Here is a 25,171-nt window from a genome sequence, read left to right on the forward strand (position 1 = left end):
GTGCGCTTATTGTGCTTATGCATGACTGCTCGCAGACAGCAGGGACATGCTGTTCTGTGAGTGACTTCCGATTGAGATGAATGGGGAAAGAGTCACATCTGTTAAGTGATGCTTGAGAGCATAGTCATGGGCACGGGACTTACACATAGAGAGGTGTTTGCTGGCCGTGTGACAGAGCTGAGCAGAGAGGGGACGCACGCACGGGCTCGTGGGGCGTTTATTGACTCTAACACTCGAGCGGGCTGTGCCTGCTTTATGTGAGTGTGCTCTGATAGGAACACGGGAAGTGTAATGCTTGTGTGTAGGGGTGAACACTGGATTGTGGGCACATTTTCTACACATAAGACATGTTTGCTCTCTGATAGGGACACGGAAGTGTAATGCTTGTGTGTAGGGGTGAACACTGGATTGTGGGCACATTTTCTACACATTAGACATGTTTGCTCTTTACAAGATCTTTTTGTGTCGCCGTGAAAACGGCGTTTGAGTGCAGGCAAGCGGGTAGTAACACCGGCTTGTTGGCTGCTGAATTCACCACTGTAGTAACCTGAGAGAAGGGGACTGACAGGGGCGAAGCTTTGACGGTGGTCCGCCGCGGCGGACTGAGCCGTCGTTTTTTCAACAAAGCTAGGAGGACTTCGGTTGTTCAGGTTTCAGCGCAATCTTAGGCCGAGGCCCGCGGGGGGGTGGCGGTCTGCGGCGGCTGTCTGAGCGCGATCTGGGGCGGCCGCCCTGTCGACGCTGAGAAGTCTGGCTTTGTTGAGCTGGGTGCTGTGAAGATGCTCGTGCAGGAGGCTGGTTACGTGGGCGGCCTGCAGAGGAGCTAGCGCGGCGAGGCAGGAAGAGATTCATGGCTTGGGTGGCTTTCTGGACTTCCGAAAAACGGTCAACATTGCCACTTACCGCTGAACCGAAGAGACCGGACGGAGAGAGCGGCGCGTTGAGGAACGTGGAGCGCTCAGCTTCTCCCATGTCAGCTAGCGTTAGCCACAGGTGTCTCTTGGTTACAGTCAGCGAGGCCATGCACTTCCCTAGGGCTTGAGCTGCAGCTTTGGTGGTGCAAAGGGCGAGGTCCGTCGCGCTCCTTAGATCTGTAACAGCCTCTGGGTGCCTGCCTTTCTCATCCCATTCCCAAAGAAGGTCCGCTTGGAGGATCTGCAAGACGGCCATGGAATGCAGAGCAGATGCGGGCTTGGCCGGCGGCGGAATAGGGCGCGGCCAACACAGGCGGAAGTAGTTCTGCAGGCATTAGACGGGAGCACTGGCTTAGACCGCCATCTCGCGGAGGGCAGGCAAAGGTGTGCTGCTACCGAATCCTCATCCGGGGGGATGGAAGAGTAGCCCTTCTCTGCGGCGCCGTCCACTGAAGCGAGAGAGGTGGAGACGTGGGATCGAATCCTGGCCGAGAGAGGCGCGTTCCACGATTTAGAGAGCTCGGTGTGGAGTTCCGGCAGGAAGGGAGCGGCCCGGGCCGCGGGTGACGGCTTTGAAGAAAGCAGCCGTCGAGTCTGTTGGGAGCCTGCTCAGGGGGCGGTGGCCACTCGAGCCCAAGGCGGTCGACGGCCTGTGTGAGGAGGCATATCAGTTCCCCTTCGACTCCGGCGCGGGTCCTGCTGGATTCCTGGGCCGATGAGGAGGCTTGTGACCACTCCTCACTGTCCGAAGCCATGATGGAACAGCAGCCCTTGTCCTCCGCCTCGCTCTCGAGGTGGCAGCAGTCGTGCCGCTCGGCGGCAACTCGCGGCGTCCGGGGCGGGGAGGGTGAACGCGATGCTCGAGGGAGAGGCTCGGCGAGACAGTCGCTTCTAAACCCGGTTCCGGCAGACTTTGGGAGCGGTGCTTCTTCGCGCTGGCGAAACAGAAGGCGGCGCTGCGGCTTCGGTCCTGAGCGCCGAGTCGAGCCCGCAGGGTCGACATCGGAAGCTCCTCGCAGAGGTTGCATCCGCCCGTCAGCGGCGAGCTCTGCATGCCCCAGTCCCAGGCAGAGAGCGCCAGATGATGTGGCGGTCTCCGGCGATGAGAGGGATGCGGCATGAACCGCAGGTCGCGAGGCATCTTTAAAAAGACGCTCGTGCTCTTTTGTGAAGTTCACTGAGGAACTAGTTTGTTTTAAAAGGATACGTCGCCGGATGGCGTAGCTCGCAGGATGGCTGAAGGTGGCGGCGGCTTCTTCGAGCACTGTCCAAGCTTGCTTGATGCCCCTCGAACGGCGACGGCTTCTTGCAGTTTCAGAGATGCGAAGAGCTTCGCTGAAGAGATGAAAATCAGGGTTCCAGCCTACTGAACTGCGCTTATATGCACCCTAGCCACGCCCGTTCTGGTGGGCTTTGGGACAGTGAGCGCTGGCGCCTCTCATTGGAGCGAAGTTCACGCAAGTTCGTCTATAGGCTGCAGCAGTTGCCGCAGAGCAACCAGTGAGCTCGCTAGCTAGCCCGCTCAAGGTCTGCAGTTGCTGCACTGCGTTGACAAATGATATGACAAATGACGCAATACGAGAGAACCTCTCGTAAGAGAACCTGACATCCAAAGCTCAAGAAACTAATCAACCTCAAACACACCAGCCCAAACCTGTCCATTCTTGTGTAGAGTTGAGGCTCAGTAATTGCACCTAGCAGCCACCTGCGGGGTTCTCCAATCTCTTCGTACCTCCACAACCAGTACCGTGAGAAGTGCTATCAGGTCTCTTTCTACACCAGCCCTAAGCAAAGGCTTAAACTCCACACAAAGTCTTGGCCCTCGAGGCTTCCAGATAGACAAAGGAGAGCAAATGAGCTACCACCGCAAGAAGTCCAAGATTCACCTGGCTCAGCCATACTCCCTCCAGACTGGGTGGACAGAGAAGAAAGAATCCAGAGAAAAGATGACGGAAGAAAGAACTGAGCTATTGTCTGATCGCTCAACTCTGAACTCAAAGTTATTACGAGTTATTGTTCTCAGAATAACCTGAATCTGACTCAGATGCAGTTTATGACTAATGCTATTCCTCATCAATGTAAGTGCAGCGTAGTTCTAGCGGGAAGACTAGCAGCTGTACATCATCGCACTATTAGCTAGGTAACCCCTTAGCCAATCACATGTAAGCAATTGCTTTATAAGTCTGCTCACAATCTATCACATTACATGCAAACATGTTAACCTCCACCACCCCACCACCACCAGTTGAGTCACGTCCTGCATGCGGGTAGGCTCCTTGGCCCTGCCTCCTATCTCTGGCAGGATATGACGGTTCCAAGTACAACTTCTTCGGCATACTCCAAAGAGAGACATTACATTTCTGTTTTATATTAATCAAATAAATATAATTTAAAATTTCACTCAAATCTGTGAGTCTTACTGATAGAACCATCGTTATATCAATACATTTTCATAACTTCTTCAAAAAGGTTTTGCATTGATTCAAAGTAATAAAATATACAGTGGCCCTATAAACATGTCAGAATATCATATTAACATTAAGCCAATTGCCATCCGCGAAGAAATTAAGATATACAATAGGCAGTGCTGTGTAGTAACAGATTACATGTAATCAGGATTATATAATCAGAATACAAAATTGTTTGCTTGTAACTGGATTACATTACATTTTATATTGTGCATAATCAGATTAGTTACATTTTGTCGATTACATCATTACTAGGGCTGTTGATTTAACACGTTAATTTAGTGCGATTAATTATATACAAAATAACTAGTTAAAAAAAATTATGCATTTAATAATGTCACCTGACACATACATAAATATAGTAATAAAAGTACAGTTTCTCCCACAATACGAGCGATTCAATCTTGAAGTAGGCTACATCTGAATTTATGCACCGTGTCAATAGCACCACCACAGCAACCAAATACAGGAATCATGAGACACTATTTTCAACTTTACACAGTATCCAAAAAAAATGCAGCGTTTATGACACTGAAAACCACTGAGATGCTCCAAACACATCCATCTGAGGCACACAACTGTGCGTAGAGCGACAATTAAAAATAATGCAGACGGAGCAAGAACTGGACGCAATGACAAACTCAAACTCAACTATAGGCTTGTTCAATGATAGGAGAATAAAACAAACAATATATGAGTTCTTAAGCCACTTTTGAATTGTCTAATCAATGCTTTGTTTATCTGCCACGGTAATGCAGTTTATTTCAAACTGAATTGCAATCCATTTTATATATTTATTATAGCCCCAATATATTATATTTAACAATATGTTAATTATTATAAATTTTGATTTATAATAAATTATTTTTATTTGGGGGCGATTCTAAGCCAGTAATGATGTATGCGATGAATTCTGATTTATTCAATCAATTAATCAGCACGTCTTGTAATTATTTCAATTAAAACTTAACTTTAATTTAAAATATTACTTAAATGATCACATTTCAAATCTACCCAGCACTGACATTGCGTTTCTCAGAACTAACTTCACTTTTTGGCCACTTTTCACCAAATGATCCATAGGTCATTTTCAGTGGTTGTATGATGTCAAGTACCATTGTGTTATGCAGAGTAACCATCATATTTATGTTTTCAATGTTTTTGGACATTTTCGGCAAACAACCAGAATGTGTCTCCATTTTGAATATTATATCTGTTGTTCATTACTTCAAACCTAACAAATCTCTTTTGAGGCCACTGTACATAGTCAATGTTTACATTCATTATCATTAGATCTCTCTGTGCTAGAAGACTCAGTATTTGTGTTTTTAAGGCTAAATCATAAAGTGTTTTGTGTCTGCGGTGCTTGAAATGCAACCACAGAGCCCTCCTCCTTCCTTCATCTGTGACAAATGAGACAAAACAAACATAAGATTACAACTCTACACACTGACATGCTCCTCACCGCCAATAAACAAAGTGCAACACACACATCTTAGCTTGTTGTGAGTACTTTGTGCATACTTTTGCACTCTGACTTCCTGAGGTATAATCATCTTAAGAGAGATTTGCTTCATCAATGATGCTTGCATCCCCTTTGCGCAGCACATACTGTACAGCAGTAACAAACAGTTTCATTTTTTCTTGCTTTACATAACTTGTGAAGTGAAGTGAGGAAGTTGCGTTGGCTGTTGCTGCGTCACCACTGATACTGACAGGAACAAATAGTGCAGTATATGGGTCTAATTTGACTCCTGAGCTTGATAGTTTCATACACTCCTCTTGGTCTTGTTTATTTGTTCTCAACTTTGTCTTTGTCAAATGGCTTAAACTGCAAAACAAAGACCGTTCTGATAGACCTTAGATTTAACTTCAATCAGATACTGCTGTTCTCCAAGCTTCTGTGCATTGTTGTCAACCTTGCACCCTACTTATACTCCAGTGGCGTTCGGGGTGTGGGGTGACTTTAGCTCAGGGGCAGATGGCCCTCAGTGTGTAGTTTAGAGGAGAAGCCATTGGGAGACTGAACGAGCATCAGACAGGAGAGGTAAGGTGAATAGACAGGAGAGTGTTCTACAGCTATGGGATGCTGCAGTGTGACACAGAGACATACAGGAACTGATGAAGTGGGCCCCGATGAGATTGAACTCATGGAAATCAACAATGCAGGGTAAGAATTTGACCACAAACATGGCTGTTACTTTGAATAAGCAGTTATTTTGGAATACAGACTCAGGCTTAGACGCAATAAGCATAATAGTAGTACTTCCCTTTTTCAGATTGATAGATAGTGTTTGATTACTTCAAAACCACAAAGGAGTAGTCCAAAAGAGTAGAGAACAGTAGCCGAAATGGGCATAATCATGTTGGTGTTAAAATAGAAGTACTGTAGCTGTTTATGATGTTATACTAAAACTAAATAACTAAATGGTGAATTCATCTAGTAGACTTTTGAGGTTGCTGGAAATCTTTTAGAATATTTTGGGGATGTTCTTTACAGAAAGTTGCTCTGTGACCATTTCAGTTTCGGCCAGTTAGGGATTTCTAGAGAAGTTTCCATCTCTGAACACACTAAGGCTATGTTCACACAGCAGCAGAATACAGTTGTCAGTCCTGTTTTATAGTGCTAAATACTAGGGCTGCTCGATTATGGCAAAAATCATAATCACAATTATTTTGGTCAATATTGAGGTCACGATTATAATTTTTTGATGATGGAAACATCGTGCATTTATTGAACTTTAAAAAAAGAAAGAAAAAAAACTTTGAACAGTGTATTTCCTTGAATATAATTAAATTGAAGAATAAAAATTGTAAAACAGAATTGGATAAATATATTCAACATATTTCAGTCAGTAACTCAGTCCAAGGATATTAAAGGATAATTTAGGCCAACATGGCAAATGCTGATAGGGCTGCTCGATTTTTGGTAGGACTGGTAGGGCTGCTCGAAGTAATCTCTTTTAGCCAGAAACGCCAGCCTGTTTACATGGTCTGGTATCAGTGATGAGCGCAGGCAGGTGACAATAATTCCACCTGTGCTGAAGACTCTCTCTGAAGTGGAACTTGTGGCTGGGATGCACAGGTACTTCCTTGCCAAGTTGGAGAGCTGTGAGTAGAGTGCCTGGGATTCCCTCCACCTCTCCAGTGGGTCCTCCTCAGCATCCAGTGTCCCTGCCTGGAGGTAGGACTGTAGCTCAAGAGCTATGGCCAGATCCTTTTGCAGAGGGGGTCCTGCAGCTTTGCCTACAGCGACCTTGAAGTAACTACCCAGGCCCTTCTTCTTTAATCTAGAAGCATCCTCCATGTCATCAGCAATTGTTGCTGTCTTAAGGGAGTCCTTCTCCTTGGAGTGGACATATATTATAAAACAAATAGGAATGACATGTTTCATCTGACTAAATGGGGAACGTTGTTGACGTTCATGCTTAGAATTACATTATACAAATTTGACAACAAATTAATTCACATTATTTTGTTTACTGTCTCTTTTTTTATTTATTTATTTATTATTATTATTATTATTGTTATTATTATTTCTACCATGACAGTCATCCCCATCTTCTCAATTGTCAGTCTGGCTTTGATGGACCCTCGATTGTCTTCACTGATATATTATAGCTTGATCCTCGAGTCCAGGCCAGAGGCCATGTCAAGCAGCTCTTGTATTATTGTGTCATTGTATTCGTCATTGAGATAGTCCACTATCTTCTTATTGATGCTTTTGGTGAGGTCTGTGTCATCCTCCTGCATTGCCAATATTGACTTGTTGAAGAGGTAGAGGGTTGGTTTAAAGAATTAAGTGACTTACTGATGGCCTCCAGTACATCAAAGTCCTGCCAGGAGGGTTTTTGGTCGTTTGAAAAGACCTGGGCAATGGCCTTCTGCTGCTCGAGGACCCTTTCAATCATGGCCTGCCTAGATCCCCATCTGGTTGGATGTTCTGTCTTTAGTGAGTGTTCAGGCAGATTCAGCTTCTTCTGTGCCTCTGTGAGCTCCCTATTTTCTTTCCAACAATAGGAAAAGCTGCTGACCAGCTTCTTGCAGATCCCCATCATACGGTCAATCTTGGGATGCTTCATTGCATTCACTAAGATTACAACAAATACATACAGTATATATATATATATATATATATATATATATATATATATATATATATATATATATATATATATATATATATATATATATTTTTTTTTTTTTATTATTTTATATTAAATAAAAAATATTTTGATAATTACAATGCATTCCTGTAGCAGAAGTGTTAATCATTGATAAGACCATCCAAAAAGCGGCTTTAGAATACAATTTATTGTTTACTACCATATTATTATCATAATCCAATCATTGGCACATAATTCACATTGGCAATCCATTTCACAAGTGAATTTGTCAATCAGTTCAAGATTTATTATGAGGGCTTGTTTAAGGATCCCTTAGTTCGGATTTGCGCTCCACCAAGTGTTTTGAAGAACGTAATGCATGTTTGTTCTGTTGTGTGAGGATTTGAAGTGAAGAAAAACTGAAGTGTTTTCTTCACTGTATAAACTGTATAAACTGTGCGTTGCTCATACAGCTGAAATTTCACTTACTGCCCACTCACATTAGCCGCGGCTGTGGCTCAGGTGGTAGATTGGGTCAGCCACTAACCACAGGGTTGGTGGTTTGAATCCTGGCCCACATGACTCCACATGCCAAAGAGTCCTTGGGCAAGACACTGAACCCCAAGTTGCGCCCAATGGCAGGCTCTGCCCCCATTGGTGTGTGAATGGGTGAATGAGTCACAGTGTAAAGTGCTTTGAATACCGTTACATTTACATTTACATTTACATTTACATTTACATTTATGCATTTGGCAGACGCTTTTATCCAAAGCGACTTACAGTGCACTTATTACAGGGACAATCCCCCCGGAACAACCTGGAGTTAAGGGCCTTGCTCAAGGGCCCAACAGTGGCATCTTGGTGGTGCTGGGGCTTGAACCCCTGACCTTCTGGTCAGTAACCCTGAGCCTCAACCACTGAGCCACCACTGCCCCCATTACCGTTAAGGTTACCACTGCCCCCATAACCGTTAAGGTTAAAAAGTTGCTATATAAGTGCAGACCATTTAACATATATTAAGCACAATCAGTAGGAATGAAACTCACCTATGGCCAAGTGAATTCTATGCCTGAGGCACTGGAGCTGTATCCATCCAAGTTTGAGGCATTGTCCTTAATGATACAGACAAACTTGTCCTCCTTTAAGCCCCATGCAGCCATCGGTTCCCTCAGTCCATGGGTGATGTTTTGCCCATGTGTTCTTCAGGAAAAAAACGCAGTTTGGAGACTCCGTCTTCAAATTGAAATCGCCATTGATTTAATGAATTGTAAGATTGATATAAGGTTCCATGGTGTGGCTTGACCATATCTCTGTTGTAGTGGCAAATTATTCGGCTGTAGACACATCATTTGCAACTTTCTAACAGCATTAATTATACAGGGCAGGCAGTGCAAGTCTGGTGAAATGGTGTCACGATGTCTAAAGTGTTTACCAGTTTCTTGAATCCCTGGTTGCTAACAGTGCTAACTGGACACATGGCTTTTGCTATGTGATGGCATCTGTTATTTTTTATGTCTGTGAGAGCAGGATGGGTGGGCTGTTGCATTATAAAAAGTGTCCTTAATCGATGACTGTGATGTGGTGGAAGAAGTGGATGGGGGTTTACTTTACTCAGTTTTTTGTTTGTATATCATTTAGTCATAAACCACTTTGTGACTGATTTTCAGATGATTTTAAACAAATTGGTCACATTTCCGTGTGGTGCAGACACCGCCATGCAACTAATCTTGCTCGTTATTTTGTTTCACATCGGACTCCTTGAAACCAAATAGTTTCCAAAGGGCTGAAATGGTTTTACCTTTCTTGTTGACCAAAGGCTCTATTTATGTCATCTTGGCTCGAGCAGAACTAAACAAGCCACAGCCTAGCAGGGAATGAGTTTGGCCTTTTAGGGAGGGACAAAAGTGCACCGATGTAAAAGAAAATTGCACGCGTTTTTTAAAAAGACAAAACGAGAACATTGCGAAATGGAATGCGGCACAATAATCATTTTATCTCGATTATTCTGTTTTCATAATCATCGGAGGCCATAATCGAAACTGAAATCGAAAATTCGCACAGTCCTACTAAATATAGCAACATTCACACACTGTTCGGTTCTTTGCGAAAGTGACTATCCATTATGCTCCACATTCCATCCACCTTTTCCTGAACTCCGAAGTATTTCAAGATGTTCATATGAGATTAACTGTGTTTAGGTTAGTTTGGATGTTGGTGGTGAGTGTGTGTGGTTGGATACCTGATGAACCTCTGGTTAGTCTCGACACATCCCCTTCTGTCCTAATTAAACTAACTGTGACAGGGCGGAGGGCAGGGCCGGGTCATGATTTTACAGACCCGGTCCCTTATCAGGCTAATTATGCCTCTGAGAGGGATAAAGGCCAACTGCGGACGGTGGTGTGACAGAGAGAGAACGTTTATGGGCAGCTGTCTGTCCTATGAGTGTGTTTGTGTCTTTTGGTTTTAGTTCTTTATTAAAAATATTATTTATATTGTCAAGCCGGTTCCACCTTCTCCTTTCCATTGTTCCCTTTACACTGATCAACTAATCATTGTCAGGAGCTGTGCTGCCCCTTATTGTGACCCGTCAGCATGACCACTGTACTTTTAGTTTTATGGTCTCCAGTGTTTTCACTCGCATCGATGTATGTTTAGATAATGTAATCTTTAGCATATTAAATTACTAAATGTGGCTCCATTGTGCCGATACTTTACTAAATCTTGATGACAGTCTTGTGACAGTGCCTCACCCAAGTAGGAAGATGAGATGAAGCAATGGCCCAGTTAGTTATGTTGATGTCATGAACTACTTCAAATTGTTATGACAGCCAACAAATGCAAAAGTTGAGGCTGAACAAAATTTTGCTCCAACACTTAAAATCACAAAAACATCATTGTGATAAAACTTTCCAATGTTATGGGAGTCACCATCTTTTAATTTACTTCAGTCACCATCACTTTGGATAAAGGTGTTAGGGGCTTAACACTGGTTATTCGTTCGTATACAGTAGATGCAGTCCAAGCCACTATTGTAAGTTGTTGTATGAACGACATTGATGAGTGGTGGTGGTGTAGTAGGCTAATGCCCATAACTGGTAATCAGAAGGTTGCTGGTTCGAACCCCACAGCCACCACCATTGAGCAAGGCACTTAACTCCAGGTTGCTCAGGGGGGATTGTCCCTGTAATAAGTGCACTGTAAGTTGCTTTGTATAAAAGTGTCTGCAAAAGCATAAATGACTGACATTTCAAGACTCCTGTACATTTGTAAATAAATGCAATAGCCCATCTCAAATTTACTTTGTGAACATGGCCTGTTAGTCATGTTTGCCAAATGTGTAAATGCATTCGATGAGATGGAACTTTTTGAACTGTGCAAGTTTGAGTGGTTTTATCTTCTTCAATGACAATGCTTACCATGGATAGGCAGCAGTCTTGCCTCAACAGATCTCATTAGAGCCTCTCGTACACCAAATTAGGCAGAACTAATACAGCTAGTATAGCCAATTAAAGGAGTGCAGCGAAGTGTATTTGAGCAGTCTGGTGTCTTATTCTGGGCTAGGAGCCTCAATCCTCTCATTAGGAGACTGTAGGGATTAGAGTGGGAGTTCATCAGAGCTCATAGGCTTTATGTGCTCAAACTAACATAGGAACAAGGATCAGACAATGGCTGACCTGCAGAAGAAAATGATTTAAACACTCATTGGAGTCAAGGTGAAAACAGTCTTTTCTGAATAATAATAGATTACTTATTATATTGGGAATGGTCTTAAAATATACCTGTTGAAGTATAAATAAAAGCAATGGGTCCATAGAGGGTCAGATGGTGATTGTCTGCCTGTCGTTTACCACCCACAATAATCTGCTTATGTCTGGCCACCCAGACACCATCATGTAGGGTGGGTAGATGGAGCAAGAACAGAGGGACTTTAGGGCTCTGGACGAAACAGGAAACATTAATTCCCACCAACATGGTCATACGTCAAACAGTGGTCCCAAAACATTTTGGACACTAAAGTTGCTCAAAATGTATGAATTAAAATGTATGAATTTTAATGCAAAATATCAAATAAATGAGGCTATAGCTGTTCTAAGAAGTTCCATTAATCTGATTTTTGTAATAACATTTAACCAACTGGTCTCAAGGTAATTTTGTGTGGATCTATGAAGACAGTTTCCCCTCAAGTTTACAGGGGGGAAAAAATTGAATTTAGCCTATTTTTAAGATTTATGCATTGTATAACAAAATTCCATCACATTTAGTTGTGTAATATTTAACTAAAGTAAATTAATAAAACATTTAAGAACCTTAAAATTATTTTGAGTGTACACAGGTGTAGTTTGTCACATTAACTGTGGGCATGTCTAAATACTTTTTGTCTTAATTTTTTATGTATATTGGATGTTATACATTTTGAAACCTAACAAACTTTGATTTTATTTTATTTTTTTATTGAAAAGTGTGCATGTGGATCATTCTTTAAATGCCACTTTGTTTGATATTTTGTTATGTAATGCAAAAGACAGTTGTACATTTTCAAGAGTAACTAAAGGTCCAACTACTTTTTGGGGCCACAGTATAGAGCAAAGCAATGCAAATTATTTGGATTTACTAAAATTTTTAATTATGGAGCTGAATAAAAGAGTATTTGACAATTTGGCCATTTGCTGTTTCAGGCTGTGGAGTCTTGCTGAAAGTAGGCTCCAAATTACCACACAAAATGGCACACATGAAGTTCCCCATTGCTGCCCCTCTGTCAGCCACCTGAAGAAAGAGGTAAACCAGTAAACAGGGAGTGGGAACGGCTTTGCTATTTTAGTTAAAATGCAGATGAAATGAAAGAGGGTGGAAAACTATATAAAGTTTCCATACTAACAATATAAGGCCACGTTCACTCTAAGGTGTTTTAGTTTAAAAGCACATTCATTTTGCAACATTTATGCCTCTCATCATCACTAGAATGGCGTTTTCCTCCACTTCTAAATCGCTATTAATTTTGAAAAGGACAATGTTAGCGAACTGAAAACAGATTAGTGTTAATGTGGCCTAGCTGACTCCCATTACAATAGATCTGAAGTGCATTTGGCTAAATATTTTACAAAATGCTAATTGCTGCAACGTGTATGGTATTTTGATATCAATTTGATTGACTTAAATGTAGTTGAATGCAATGTTTGCACTAAATAAGAGAGTATTTGTTAACTTTATCTGCATCTCTGTCTTATGCAAGGACCCAGATCCTGTCTCAGCAACGGAGCTGACAGATAGCTCCATTTCAAAAGTATGTATGCTTTGCAAGCTTCATCAGTTTGTTTGTTAAGTGAAAATTAGAAATACAGTATATCTGAAGTACAAGCTCCTCTTAGAACTTGTATATGTGTATGAATGTCTAGTAGTGGGTGATGTCTATGCTTTTTTACAGGCAGTGCTTTGGGGATGGACGAAAGATGAGCTCCATCATAGGCTGTACACTCAACCAATCAGAGAATGGGAAGGGCGGGCTCCACACACATATGGAGACATTATACACTCATCTTCTGTGTATTTACACAGTGAATACACAAAGGTAACAATATTATTCGGTCCCCAAATTACTCTAAATGGCCAAAAGTATTTGGACAGCCAAACACCACACCTATATGTACTTTTTGAACATTTTATTTCAAAGCCATGGGCATTAATTGAAAGGTGGTCCTCCTTTTGCTGCTATGACATCTTCCAATCTTCTGGGAATGCTTTTCTCTAAATGTTGGAACATTGCTCCAATTCAGACCCAAGATCATCACAACTGAAAAGGGTTTTATATTAGGTGATTGCATGGCTGTATGCATGCTTTAATGCACCTGTTAGTAATGCATTTGTCTTAAATACTAAAGCCTGTTCATTAGAAGGGGGCGTCCACAAACATTTGGCCATGTAATGTATAGGCCTATGTCAAAAGCTTTGGTTAACTGTAACTCTGAATTATTATTTTTATCAACTGTACAGGCTATGAGCGAACAATATCTGGTTTTATTTTCCTTCCATCTGCTAATCCTCTCTTTGGACAGCCCTAATCATGATTTTATGTATGAGGTAAGCGTGTAAGAAATGTTTAATGGCATGACCACTCTGAACTCTCATTTCCCCATGCTGACATATCAGTTTGTCTCGTGACAGGGCATTCTTCCCCTCTCTACCATTGAGGTGCGACTGATCTCTCAGCAGGACCCCAATTCGCCACATATGTTTGAGATTAGAGGTGAAAATCTTATTTCATCTTACACATCTATTTTGGCTCTCAAAAATGTTTACTTAAATGTTTTGATTCAACCTGAACATTTGAGGACACAGAATATTTTTGATAATAGTACAATATTTTATGATAAACTTTAGGACCTATGGTGGACTCAAAGATCTTCATTTGTGCAAGTGCTGCAGAAACAAAAACCTGGATGGAGAACATTGAGGACAGGAGATACAAAAGTCTGAGGCAGCAGCTGAGTCCCTACCATAGCACACTCTCATATTTGGTATATTTTATTCCATATTTTTTCCAGATCCAGACTTGTAAAATATCTAACTGCCCCAACATTTTGCTGAATGGTGAATGCTGGTTATATTGGCCGAGAGAAAATAAAAAAAGTATTTAATAAAAAGTAATTAATAGCAAGTATACAGTATGAAAATATACACTGCCTGGCCAAAACTTTAGTCACCATTTGGATTTAAGATAGAGTTTAGATCTGGGGTTGCTTCACTTGGTCAGGTCTAGGCTCATTATGTAACATTATGCGGCAGTAAAATGAAGTCAGCTGACTTCCTGAATGTACTGAATGACCAGGTAATCCCATCAATGGATTTTTCTTCCCTGATGTCATGGGCATATTCCAGGACAACTATGAAAAGATTCAGCAGCCTCAAATTGTGAAAGAGTGGTTCAGCAAGCAAGGAGAATTATTTTCACACATGAATTGGCCAACACAGTGTCCAGATCTAAACCCCACTGAAAGTCTTTGGGATGTGCTGAAGAAGACTTTACGGAGTTGTTCGACTCTCCCGTTGTCAATACAAAATCTCGGCCAAAAAGTTGGTCCAACGAAATATTAGAGTATGAGACTTTTTTTTTTTGGCCAGGCAGTGTATATTCATATCTTTTCTCACTAAAAGTATAGGCATGGCATTTCAAGAAAAAGGAGTGGCTTGAACTATTATTCATTTTTGTCACTATGTCAGGTGCCATGTGATGAGAGCTGGAAGAGGGAGGAGCTTAAAAGGTATTTACTGCGTTCTCCCATCTTTCAATGGGAGGGAAAACCAATTCAGCACATGGGCTATCCAAAATACCTTTCAATGGTGCACATCAGCAACATATACTCACAGGTCAGATAAACTGCTGGGTTAGATGATAGCTTGAGGGTAGCATTCATGAAATTCTGGATGTATTAAATTAATATTCCAGGTTCAATGCAAGTTAAGCTCAATCGACAGAGAGCATTGGTGGCCTTTCCTTAAAGCAAAAGCTAAAAAACTTGGGTTACAGTGAGGCATGGAAGTGAATTTGGCCAATCTGTAAATGTAAAAATACTATTTCAAAAGTATAGTCACAAGACATAAACAATATGCGTGTTAACAGGATTTTAGTGTGATAAAATTGCTTTCTAACCTTTTCTTTTAAAAGTTATATCCAATTTTACAACTTTGTAAATCCTAAAACCCTAAAACAGCCATTAAAAACAGCCATTTGAAACAATGTTAAAGCTTAAAGAATACACAATGTTTACATGAGAATTAATGTTAAGCTTCCCATTCTGCCTTTAAACCCTCCAAACAATTGCCTCCTTCACTTCCATTATAAGTGCCTCACTGTGCCCTTGATTTTTGCTTTTTTAAAGAAGAGGGGTTATAGAAATGCTTTCGATTGAGCTTAATTTGTATTGAACCCGGAATATACTTTTAACATACTTCTTTCAAACAACAGGCCCGGGTTTTGCAGGGACATCAGGAACGCTTGCTTTTGCTCTTTCCATTTGACCTTCTCATTCTGTCTGTTGACTGTCAGCGTGTACGAGTGAAATATGAGGTAAGCTGATCCTGCTGACAAAGAATAAGCTCTACAGGTATTCCTCTGTCTGCTACAGTGAGCCATAGAAAAGTATTTGGCAACCTCAGTTAATAAGGGTGAATTCTATTTTATCTAAAAGTCAACTCAGCTGCTAAGAATGCACTGAAAGTGATGACAGGGAGTTTTACATGCTGTTCCTTTAAAACAAGGTTCCCATCAATTGCATTTTGTGATGTCTTCACACAATGATCATGAATAACCTTTTGTCATTTCACCTCAATATCATAATGATTCTACAATTCAAGACATTAAACAAAAGTATTAAATTAAAGAAAGTACTACGTATACATTGTATGGCATCATCACATTACTAGCGGAGTTATATTACGGTTTTCTACAAAAGGGTCGACTGCCACTGAAGAGCATCAAAGCCTTGGAAAGATCTGCACTACCTGGCAGACTGGAATTTGAACTCACAGGTATGTTTCTTTCTCAACCAGTGTATCACTTTCATCTGCTGTAGTGTATTATCACAACAACACACCTGGACAAAAAACATAAAATAATGAACTTAATGCAAATTTACAGCATATATATGGCAATCTTCATTTTTAGAGCATAAATATCGCACAGTATAGACATAATTCACCCAAAAATTTAAATTGGTCATTATTTTCTCGATTTTCTCGATGTCGATTCAACCCAATTTTATTTTATTTTATCCATAAACCACAAAAGAAAATCTTAGGCAGCTCCTTTCCATACAGTCATATGTACTGTTTTCATGACCTTTTTGAACTTGGTATTTAAAATCACTGTTTTGTATTTCATGGCAAAAGGAAAATAGGCTACTGGATTGGAAAAGCATGGGGGTTGCATTTTTGGATGAACAAATCCTTTCAAATTGAAGTTTCCACATTAAACGATTGAAAGCATGAGCAATTACATTTGTAAATCCACTACTGCCTAAATTCACAGTGTCCCTACACAACATTCCACTAATCCCAGTGGCTGAAGAATTAGTTTTTGTGAAAGAAATGTTTATATGCCTATCACTGCTGAATCCTGTGTAAAAGCTTCTATTGTTTGGAAGACAGTAAAGTGCTTCCCACAGTCCAGCTTAGGCCCACATACAGCTGCCACAGAAACAGACTCATGGAAACTTTTAACGATGAAGTGGCTTGCAAATCTGAACACAAGCCTTTGTACAAGGACAGAGTCAATACAGTATATAGTGCTGTTTTTCAGTGTTGTTTTCGAAGTATTTTGGATCTCTACATCACAGATATCACTTCTGTGTTAATGGATTATACTTTGTTAATGCCCATATCTGTGCTGGAGTGCTGTTATGTCTCTTCATGAGAACCCAGGAAACAGCATTACTCTTGTATGATGTCTCACTTTTTGGGTCTTTTATCTATCATCAACTGTCCAGTGTTTACTGGCTTTGGGATATAATGGTAATTCGTAAACCCTAGAAAACCAAATTTGGATACATTGCATCTGTGAGTTAGAAATCAAATGATTCGTGCTAGTCATAGACACACTTATGACTCACCTTCACAAAATAGCCATGTGATAAACATACCCAGACTGGCTCAATGTTCCTCTTGCTGTCTGTATATTGTGCAACTGCTAAAGAGACATTACATTTAAAAATGACAATGCACAATGTCAAAAGATTACTTGTCACAGACTTAGAAAGTTGCGAGCCCCTTGATCCCAAAAGAGTTTCCAACAGATTTCAATTCACAACACTTTGAAACAACTCCAAGGTGTTTTCTGATCTGTAATCTTTATTTTGATCTGCAATAATGTGTTTTCGTGAAGGTGAAATGATGGAGCCTCTGCTGGTCTCCTGTATTTACCCTGAGGATTATCAAAGCTGGATCTTCCAATTGCAACAGGCAAGGCTGCAATCATTCTAGCAAAGTTTTATCTTTTATGAAGAGCTATGGTTATTGAAGTAGAAGGAAAATGGCTTTCTAAGTTTACACTATATAAATACAGCCTGAAAAGAACATCTTAAGCAGATTAACATGCATTTGTTTTTCCTCTACCAAAGCCTGATAAAGTAGCAGATTCATTGCCACATCACACCCCTCCACCTCTCATACCAAAAAAGCGCAGAAGCTAAGGAAGATCGGAAGAATGTGAAGGATGGGAATCAAAATGAATTTGACCAGAGTCTCTCCAACAAATGACATCACATCACTAATACTCCAATCATTGTTCCAAATGGATGCTTTGATGTCAAATTAACATTTTACTTTTGTGTCTGATTTCTTTGGAAGTGACAATTTTAACTCATAAGTAACTCTCACAATCTCAGCACAGCTTGTGAGGTGTACAGAGAGTTTTTCAATAGCAACAGTAGGAAACAGAACAGGTAATTCTGTTAGACAGATATTAAGAACAGTCTACTCAATTTCTGTAAATATCTACTTGTATTTATGAGCATATAAGTACAAAACACTGTATAAAATGAGTACCAAATGTATCACTGAGAATAATAAACTGCTTTTATTAGAAATGAATTCCAGGGCCTCAACAGGTTTTCTTTTACCTCTCACTAACTAACTAACACACATTTTGACAGTATATCAGCTGGAAATCATTCTAGGTTCTTCTAATAAATATCACAATATACATGACCCTAGTAAGGCATAATAGGTGAGGTGAGGCAGGAAGGCGAGCTCTCGGTTCTGGTGTCAAGCGCCCGCTGGGGCGGTACACCTGTCAAACGGTAACGCAGGTGTCCTAAGGTGAGCTCAGGGAGGACAGAAACCTCTCGTTTGAGACGGGCTTAGGGCGCGGTCGAATGAATGCCGCCCCTCACCCATCAATGACAGCTTTGCAGATCCTTTGCATTCTAGCGGTCAGTTTGTCCAGATACTCAGGTGACATTTCACTCCACACTTTCTGTAGCTCTTGCCATAGATGTGGCTGTCTTGTTGGGCACTTAACATACACCTTACAGTTTAGATGATCCCAAAAAAACTCAATGGGGTTAAGATCCATAACACTCTTTTCCAATTATCTGTTGTCCAATGTCTGTGTTTCGCCCACCCTAACCTTTTCTCTTTTTTTCTGTTTCAAAAGTGGCAATTCTTTGCAATTCTTCCCATAAGGCCTGCAGCCCTGAGTCTTCTCTCTGAGTGGGTAGAATTCAATGAAGCTGTCAGCTGAGGACATGTGAGGTGTCTATTTCTCAAACTAGTGACGCTGATGTACTTATCCTCTTGTTTAGTTGTACATTTGGCCTTCCACATCTCTTTCTGTCTTTGTTAGAGCTAGTTGTCCTTTGTCTTTGAAGACTGCAGTGTACACCTTTGTATGAAATCTTGATATTTTTTTGACAATTTCAAGCATTGTATAGCCTTCATTCCTCAAAACAATGATTGACTGATGAGTTGCTAGAGAAAGCTGTTTCTATTTTGTACTTTTTGTCCTAATATTGACCTTAAGATATGCCAGTCTATTGCATACTGTGGCAACACAAAAACAAACACAAAGACAATGTTAAGCTTCATTTAACAAACCAAATAGCTTTCAACTGTGCTTGATATAATGGTAAATTAGCAATTTAGCATGATTCATCAAGGATAAGGTGTTGGAGTAATGGCTGCTGTGACTGTCTAGATTTGGTCAAAAATGGCTTCTTCTTTTTTTTTAAATAGTGATGGTGCTGTTTTTTTACATCATTAATGTCCTGACTATACTTTGTGATCAATTGAATGCTACTTTGGTGAATAAAAGTACCATTTTATTTCCTTAAGAGCACAATCTTTACATTATTCCAAAATTTTGGCCACCAGTGTGTACTACACTTGTTTCAACAGCATCCTATTTAAAAACGATGCTTTGGTTACAATATTTACATTTATGCATTTGGCAGAAGCTTTTATCCAAAGCGACTTACAGAGCCCTTATTACAGTCCCCCTAGAGCAACCTGGAGTTAAGTGCCTTGCTCAAGGACACAATGGTGGTGGCTGTGGGGATCGAACCAGCGACCTTCTGATTACCTGATTACCAGTTATGTGCTTTAGACCACTACACCATCACCACTCCAGATATTCACCATTCACCAATATTTGGATGGCATTTGTTTAAATTCTATTTGTCAGTGGCAGGTTTATAAATGTTAATGTTTGGGAATGACGAGGAATGTGTGTGACTTGAACGGGATCACCATGAACCCCCATGAGCTGTGGAGGGGAAGAGGAGGGACAGCTTTTGTAGCAGACAGACAGCAGACAGTTGTATCATTTATTCAAATACTCTATTTCAGATTACATCAAACATTGTTAGCTAGTTTACAGTTAACTTTTATTGAGTCATTTGGAATAATCAGCAATGGGAAAAACAGACACCCAAGCTCAGGCAGAGCCAGGGGGCAGCTAATCTTTTTCCTCAGTAGTTTTTTCATGCTCTCTGTCACCCCTTCCTTTTTTTTATGGATTTAACCCTTCCTTGGGGACAGCAGAAGGCAGTCATTAAACGGTAAAGGTAAAGTTAATGGCTGACTGGTACGTTTACATTTTGACCAAGATATACTACTTGCCTGTATATCCACCTCTAATTGTTCACTATGCTTGACCAGCCAGCGGTCAATCACTATTTTACTGAAATTTCACATAGGCTAATGTATAAATAAACAAACATGCTGTGCTCATTTTTTTTTTGTTTGTTTATCAGATTTACATGTTGATAGGATGCTTAATATGAATTTTGAGCTGATCTGTCTGTCTCTATCTGCATCAATGGAACTGGTTCTTATTTTCAAGGGTGGAAGAGAGGCAGAATGGGTTATCAATTCACTAGCTGTGGTGTTCTTTGTTAGTACAAAGCCAATTGGGTTTTGGCGCCATCCTAATTTGGAACGCTTTTGATGTAGTTGCAGGTTACAGTCAGCAGAGGGCAGTGGTGTAAGGTTTAGCTGTTTTGTCTATAAATAGGGAAGAGGGAGAGAATGTATACAAAATATCATAACCAGTAGCCTATCATAAGCATCATATTGAATTCAGAGCGAAGCCCTTTACACTACATGGTGTGTTACAGTTAAATATGGTGCTGTGTTAGTGAGTCTATATTTTCAGGCACGTTAGAGCTTATTAAGTTAGAAGATTTAACATGAAAAGACAAAATAGCATCACTTTTGCATGGTACTACAGCTTTTGGGTTGTTGGACTTTAGGGAACACATTAAAAGTTGAGTAAGCAGTAGTAAACTGTTAGTAAATTTGAAATGCATATCAAACTAGTAGTAAAATATGAAAGAGGCATCTGGAGATACAGTAATACAAACACCTGAATATCTGAAACATCTTATACAACATCAACACTGGCAGTTATTGACACACAGGAAGGCCAAGGTAAGTTAATTCTCAAATGAATTATTTTCTCTGTCTTTCAAGTATACTTTAAATTTAAACATTTAATCACTCTAAGACAGTCCTAGTGAATGTCTCACATCTGACTGAACAGCATTAATTTGTGGTAGCACCTTTCCATTGTCAGTCCACCAAAAATAAATATAGCCTATTATACTGCTTTGTTAAACGTTTGGTTACGTATGTAACCTCCGTTCCCCGAGGGAGGGAACGACACGTTGTGTCTTTCCTCCGCCATGTCGCTGAACCGAGCCACTGTTGTGGCCAGACCATTTCCGGCTCCTCAGAAAAATCCTGAATGAACTCCCGTATTTGCCCCGCTTAAATACCCGTATGTCCGGGGACGGGGTATGCAAATACTGACTGCCAACTCCCATTGGCCCTTTTCAGTAAGATCAGAGGTGAATATCGGCGCTCAAGAGAGACCCCTAGTGTCGCTTCTCCGACACAACGTGTCGTTCCCTCCCTCGGGGAACGGAGGTTACATACGTAACCAAACGTTCCCCTTCTGTCGCTCTCTCCACGTTGTGTCGGAGAAGCGACACTAGGGGACCCATTCCAATCTTGCCATGCGCTGAACCTTGTACGTGGACCGCCGATACAGAGGCGGGCAGGGATTTCATCCAGTGCCACGCATCGTCTGTACCTGGCTGCACGTACCCTTCCCCAATGCCCCATAAGAACATCGGAGTCCTTCTAGTTACCCTGGGAGGGGAACAAGGCGATGTTTGCCAACATGGGAACAGGCCAGCCTGGCTGGGCCTCTTTTCTCTCTAAGTTTCTCGCATAGAGCAATCACGGCCGGGGCCCTTACACGCATATAGGGAAGGGGGTCTTACCCAGACCCTGCGGAAACCACACCTGCCCTTTTTCTTGGGGAGGAAAAGTGGTAGACACGTCACACGGCCGTCTTAGGGCTCGTGTGGAAAGTAAGGTGCGGTGGTAGATCCAGCCTCGAAAGGGGGAGTTGCTACAGCACGGCGACCGGGGCAGCTGTAACTGCCTAAGGGAGACACGGGGGTCTGCTCGTAAGGGGACCGAACCCTGGAATTACACACAGGGGGAGTCCGAACAGAAGGCCTTCTTATTTTACCTGTGGAGCCCCTATACCAGTACGGGGTGGCCACCAGGGTACCCGCAGTGGCTTGGGTCGGCGAGTTCCTCCGCTGAACCGCGGACCCGGAGGGCTGGGGAGGAATCGACCAGGGTCCCGACTCGGAGTGGGGCGCCCTGGGAAGAAGGCGCACTACTTTACCTTGACGTCAGGAAAAGGGCGCTGGGCGCAAGCGATCCACCCGGCCGGTCGGTCTACGTGTTACCGAGTTCTACGGGCTCGGACCTGAGAAAACACGAGACGCAACCGACTCAACGCGGAGGTTGTAAAACCTCGAAGGTGTTGGGTGTTGCCCAACCCGCGGCTCTACAGATGTCTGCTAGGGAGGTGCCTTGGCCAGTGCCCACGAGGACGCAACACCCTTTCTTTTTTTTTCTGTTTTTTTTTCTTTCTTTTTTTTTTCTTTTTTTTTCATTCTCTTGTTGAGTGAGCTCGGACCCGCAAGGGTAGGGGCACGGCCTGGGTGTGATAAGCCAGTGTGATGGCATCGACAACCCAGTGGGCGAGCCTCTGTTTGGAGACGGCATTCCCTTTCTGCCGTCCCCCAAAGCAGACAAAGAGCTGCTCAGAGCGTCTGGTGCTCTGTGTGCGGTCCAGGTAAATGCGCAGGGCGCGCACTGGACACAGCAACGAAAGGGCTGGGTCTGCCTCCTCCCGGGGCAGCGCTTGCAGGTTCACTACTTGATCTCGGAATGGTGTGATAGGAACCTTGGGCACATAGCCCGGTCGCGGTCTTAGGATCACAGACGTATCTGCCGGACCGAACTCCAGGCAAGTGTCGCTGACAGAGAACGCCTGCAGGTCCCTGACCCTCTTAATGGAGGCGAGCGCGATCAGCAGGGCCGTCTTAAGAGAGAGGGCCCTGAGTCCAACTGATTCGAGCGGCTCGAAGGGAGGTCTCTGGAGTCCTGCCAAGACTACCGAGAGATCCCAGGAGGGAACTAGGCCTGGCCGGGAGGGATTCAACCTCCGGGTGCCTCTCAGGAACCTGAGGATCAGGTCGTGCTTACCCAAAGACTTGCCGTCTACAGGATCGTGGTGGGCGGCGATAGCGGCAACATACACCTTGAGGGTGGACGGGGACAGCCTCCTGTCCAGCCTCTCCTGTAGGAACAGAAGCACTGACCTAATCGCGCATCTCTGCGGGTCTTCGGCTCGGGAATCTGCGAACAAGCGCCACTTTAGGGCGTAAAGGTGCCTGGTAGAGGGGGCTCTGGCTTGGTTGATGGTATTCACAACGGTCGCCGGTAAGCTGGCTAGCTCTTCCGCGTCCCGTCCAGGGACCAGACATGGAGGTTCCAGAGGTCTGGGCGCGGGTGCCAGAGCGTGCCCCGTCCCTGAGAGAGGAGGTCCTTTCTCAGGGGAATTCGCCAGGGAGGAGCTGTCGCGAGGAGCCTGAGTTCCGAGAACCAAGTCCGAGTGGGCCAGTAGGGGGCCACCAATGTGACTTGCTCCTCGTCCTCCCTGACCTTGCACAGCACCGGTGCAAGAAGGCTCACTGGGGGAAATGCGTACTTGCGCAGCCCCGAGGGCCAGCTGTGTGCCAGCGCGTCTGTCCCGAGGGGAGCCTCTGTTAGGGCGTACCAGAGCGGGCAGTGGGAGGTTTCCTGGGCAGCGAACAGGTCTACCTGGGCCTTGCCAAACCGTTCCCAAATCAGCTGGACCGACTGGGGGTGAAGCCTCCACTCCCCGCCGGGCAGGCGTTGTCGTGAACGTTGAGCTTGCCGGGGATGTGAGTGGCACGCAGCGTCTTGAGTCGCTGCTGGCTCCATAGGAGGAGACGGCGGGCGAGTTGTGACATGTGGCGGGAGCGTACGCCGCCTTGGCGATTTATGTACGCCACCACCGTGGTGCTGTCCGATCTCACGAGGACATGTTTGTCCCGAACTAACGGGAGGAACTTCCTGAGAGCAAGAAGGACGGTCAGCAACTCCAGGCAATTGATGTGCCAACGCAGCGGGGCCCCTTTCCAACGGCCTGCTGCTGCGTGCCCGCTGCACACGGCACCCCACCCAGACCGGGAGGCGTCGGTTGTGACCAGGACACGTCGGGACACCTGCTGCAGGGGCACTCCTGCCCGTAAAAAGCAGAGGTCTGTCCGGGGTCGGAGTGTTTTGAGGCAGGCGGGGGTGATCCTTACCCGATGCGTGCCGCGGTGCCATGCTTGTCTCGGGACTCGAGTCTGGAGCCAGTGCTGGAGTGATCTCATATGCATCAACCCCAGCGGCGCGACCGCCGCGGAGGACGCCATATGCCCCAGGAGCCTCTGGAAAAGTTTTAGAGGGACCACTGTGCCAGGCTTGAAGGAAGCGAGGCAGTCCAGCACCGACTGAGCACGCTCGCTCGTGAGACGTGCTGTCATTGAGACTGAGTCTAACTCCAACCCGAGAAAAGAGATGCTCTGAACCGGAGTGAGCTTGCTCTTTTCCCAGTTGACCTGAAGCCCCAAGCGGCTGAGGTGCCGGAGCACCTGGTCTCTGTGTGTGCATAGTAACTCTCGAGAGTGTGCTAGGATGAGCCAGTCGTCGAGGTAGTTGAGAATGCGGATGCCGGCTACTCGTAGCGGGGCAAGGGCCGCCTCTGCAACTTTCGTGAAGATGCGAGGGGACAGAGACAGGCCGAAGGGGAGGACTTTGTACTGAAACGCCTGGCCGTCAAACGCGAACCGTAGGAAAGGTCGGTGTCGTGGCAGAATTGAGACGTGGAAGTCCTTCAGGTCCACCGCTGCGAACCAATCTAGACGCTGAACGCCAGCCAGAATATTTCTCTGCATAAGCATTTTGAACGGGAGTTTTAACAAGGCCTGATTGAAAACTCACAAGTCCAGGATTGGTCGTAAGCCGCCGCCTTTCTTGGGTACAATGAAGTAAGGGCTGTAGAAACCCTTCCTCATTTCGGTTGGAGGGACGGGCTCTACCGCGCCCTTGGCTAAGATGGTCGCGATTTCCGTGCGCAGGGAACTCGCGTGCTCGCCGTGTACTGCGGAAAAGCGGATGCCCCTGAAGGGGGGCGGGAGCCGGGCAAACTGAATTGCGTAACCGAGTCGAATGGTCCGGTGCAGCCAGCGTGATGCGTTGGGAAGCGAAAGCCACGCTTCCCAGCTCTGCGCTAGGGGCACCAAAGGGACGAGTA

At 43.6% G+C, this 25,171-nt stretch overlaps 1 protein-coding gene across 3 annotated transcripts in view; it reads left to right on the forward strand.

Moving 5' to 3' along the window:
- The window catches only part of LOC127629267 (rho guanine nucleotide exchange factor 6-like), a 54,296-nt gene extending 35,027 nt beyond the window's left edge, over nt 1-19,269 (forward strand). For 2 of the 3 annotated variants that reach the window (XM_052106422.1, XM_052106421.1), the window contains exons 3-13: nt 12,165-12,264; nt 12,719-12,769; nt 12,911-13,054; nt 13,477-13,563; nt 13,648-13,729; nt 13,864-14,000; nt 14,704-14,850; nt 15,449-15,550; nt 15,936-16,011; nt 17,363-17,439; nt 17,598-19,269. In XM_052106422.1, the coding sequence (XP_051962382.1) occupies nt 12,165-12,264; nt 12,719-12,769; nt 12,911-13,054; nt 13,477-13,563; nt 13,648-13,729; nt 13,864-14,000; nt 14,704-14,850; nt 15,449-15,550; nt 15,936-16,011; nt 17,363-17,439; nt 17,598-17,669 (1,075 nt within the window). In that variant the 3' untranslated portion in view covers nt 17,670-19,269. Of the gene's footprint in view, nt 1-5,135; nt 5,553-12,164; nt 12,265-12,718; nt 12,770-12,910; nt 13,055-13,476; nt 13,564-13,647; nt 13,730-13,863; nt 14,001-14,703; nt 14,851-15,448; nt 15,551-15,935; nt 16,012-17,362; nt 17,440-17,597 lie in introns of those variants that run through there. The other variant, XM_052106420.1, reaches the window with a different exon arrangement.
- The last annotated feature ends 5,902 nt before the right edge of the window (nt 19,270-25,171 follow it).

The sequence above is a fragment of the Xyrauchen texanus genome, chromosome 35, assembly GCF_025860055.1.
Source record: "Xyrauchen texanus isolate HMW12.3.18 chromosome 35, RBS_HiC_50CHRs, whole genome shotgun sequence".
NCBI classification, from domain to species: Eukaryota; Metazoa; Chordata; class Actinopteri; order Cypriniformes; family Catostomidae; genus Xyrauchen; species Xyrauchen texanus.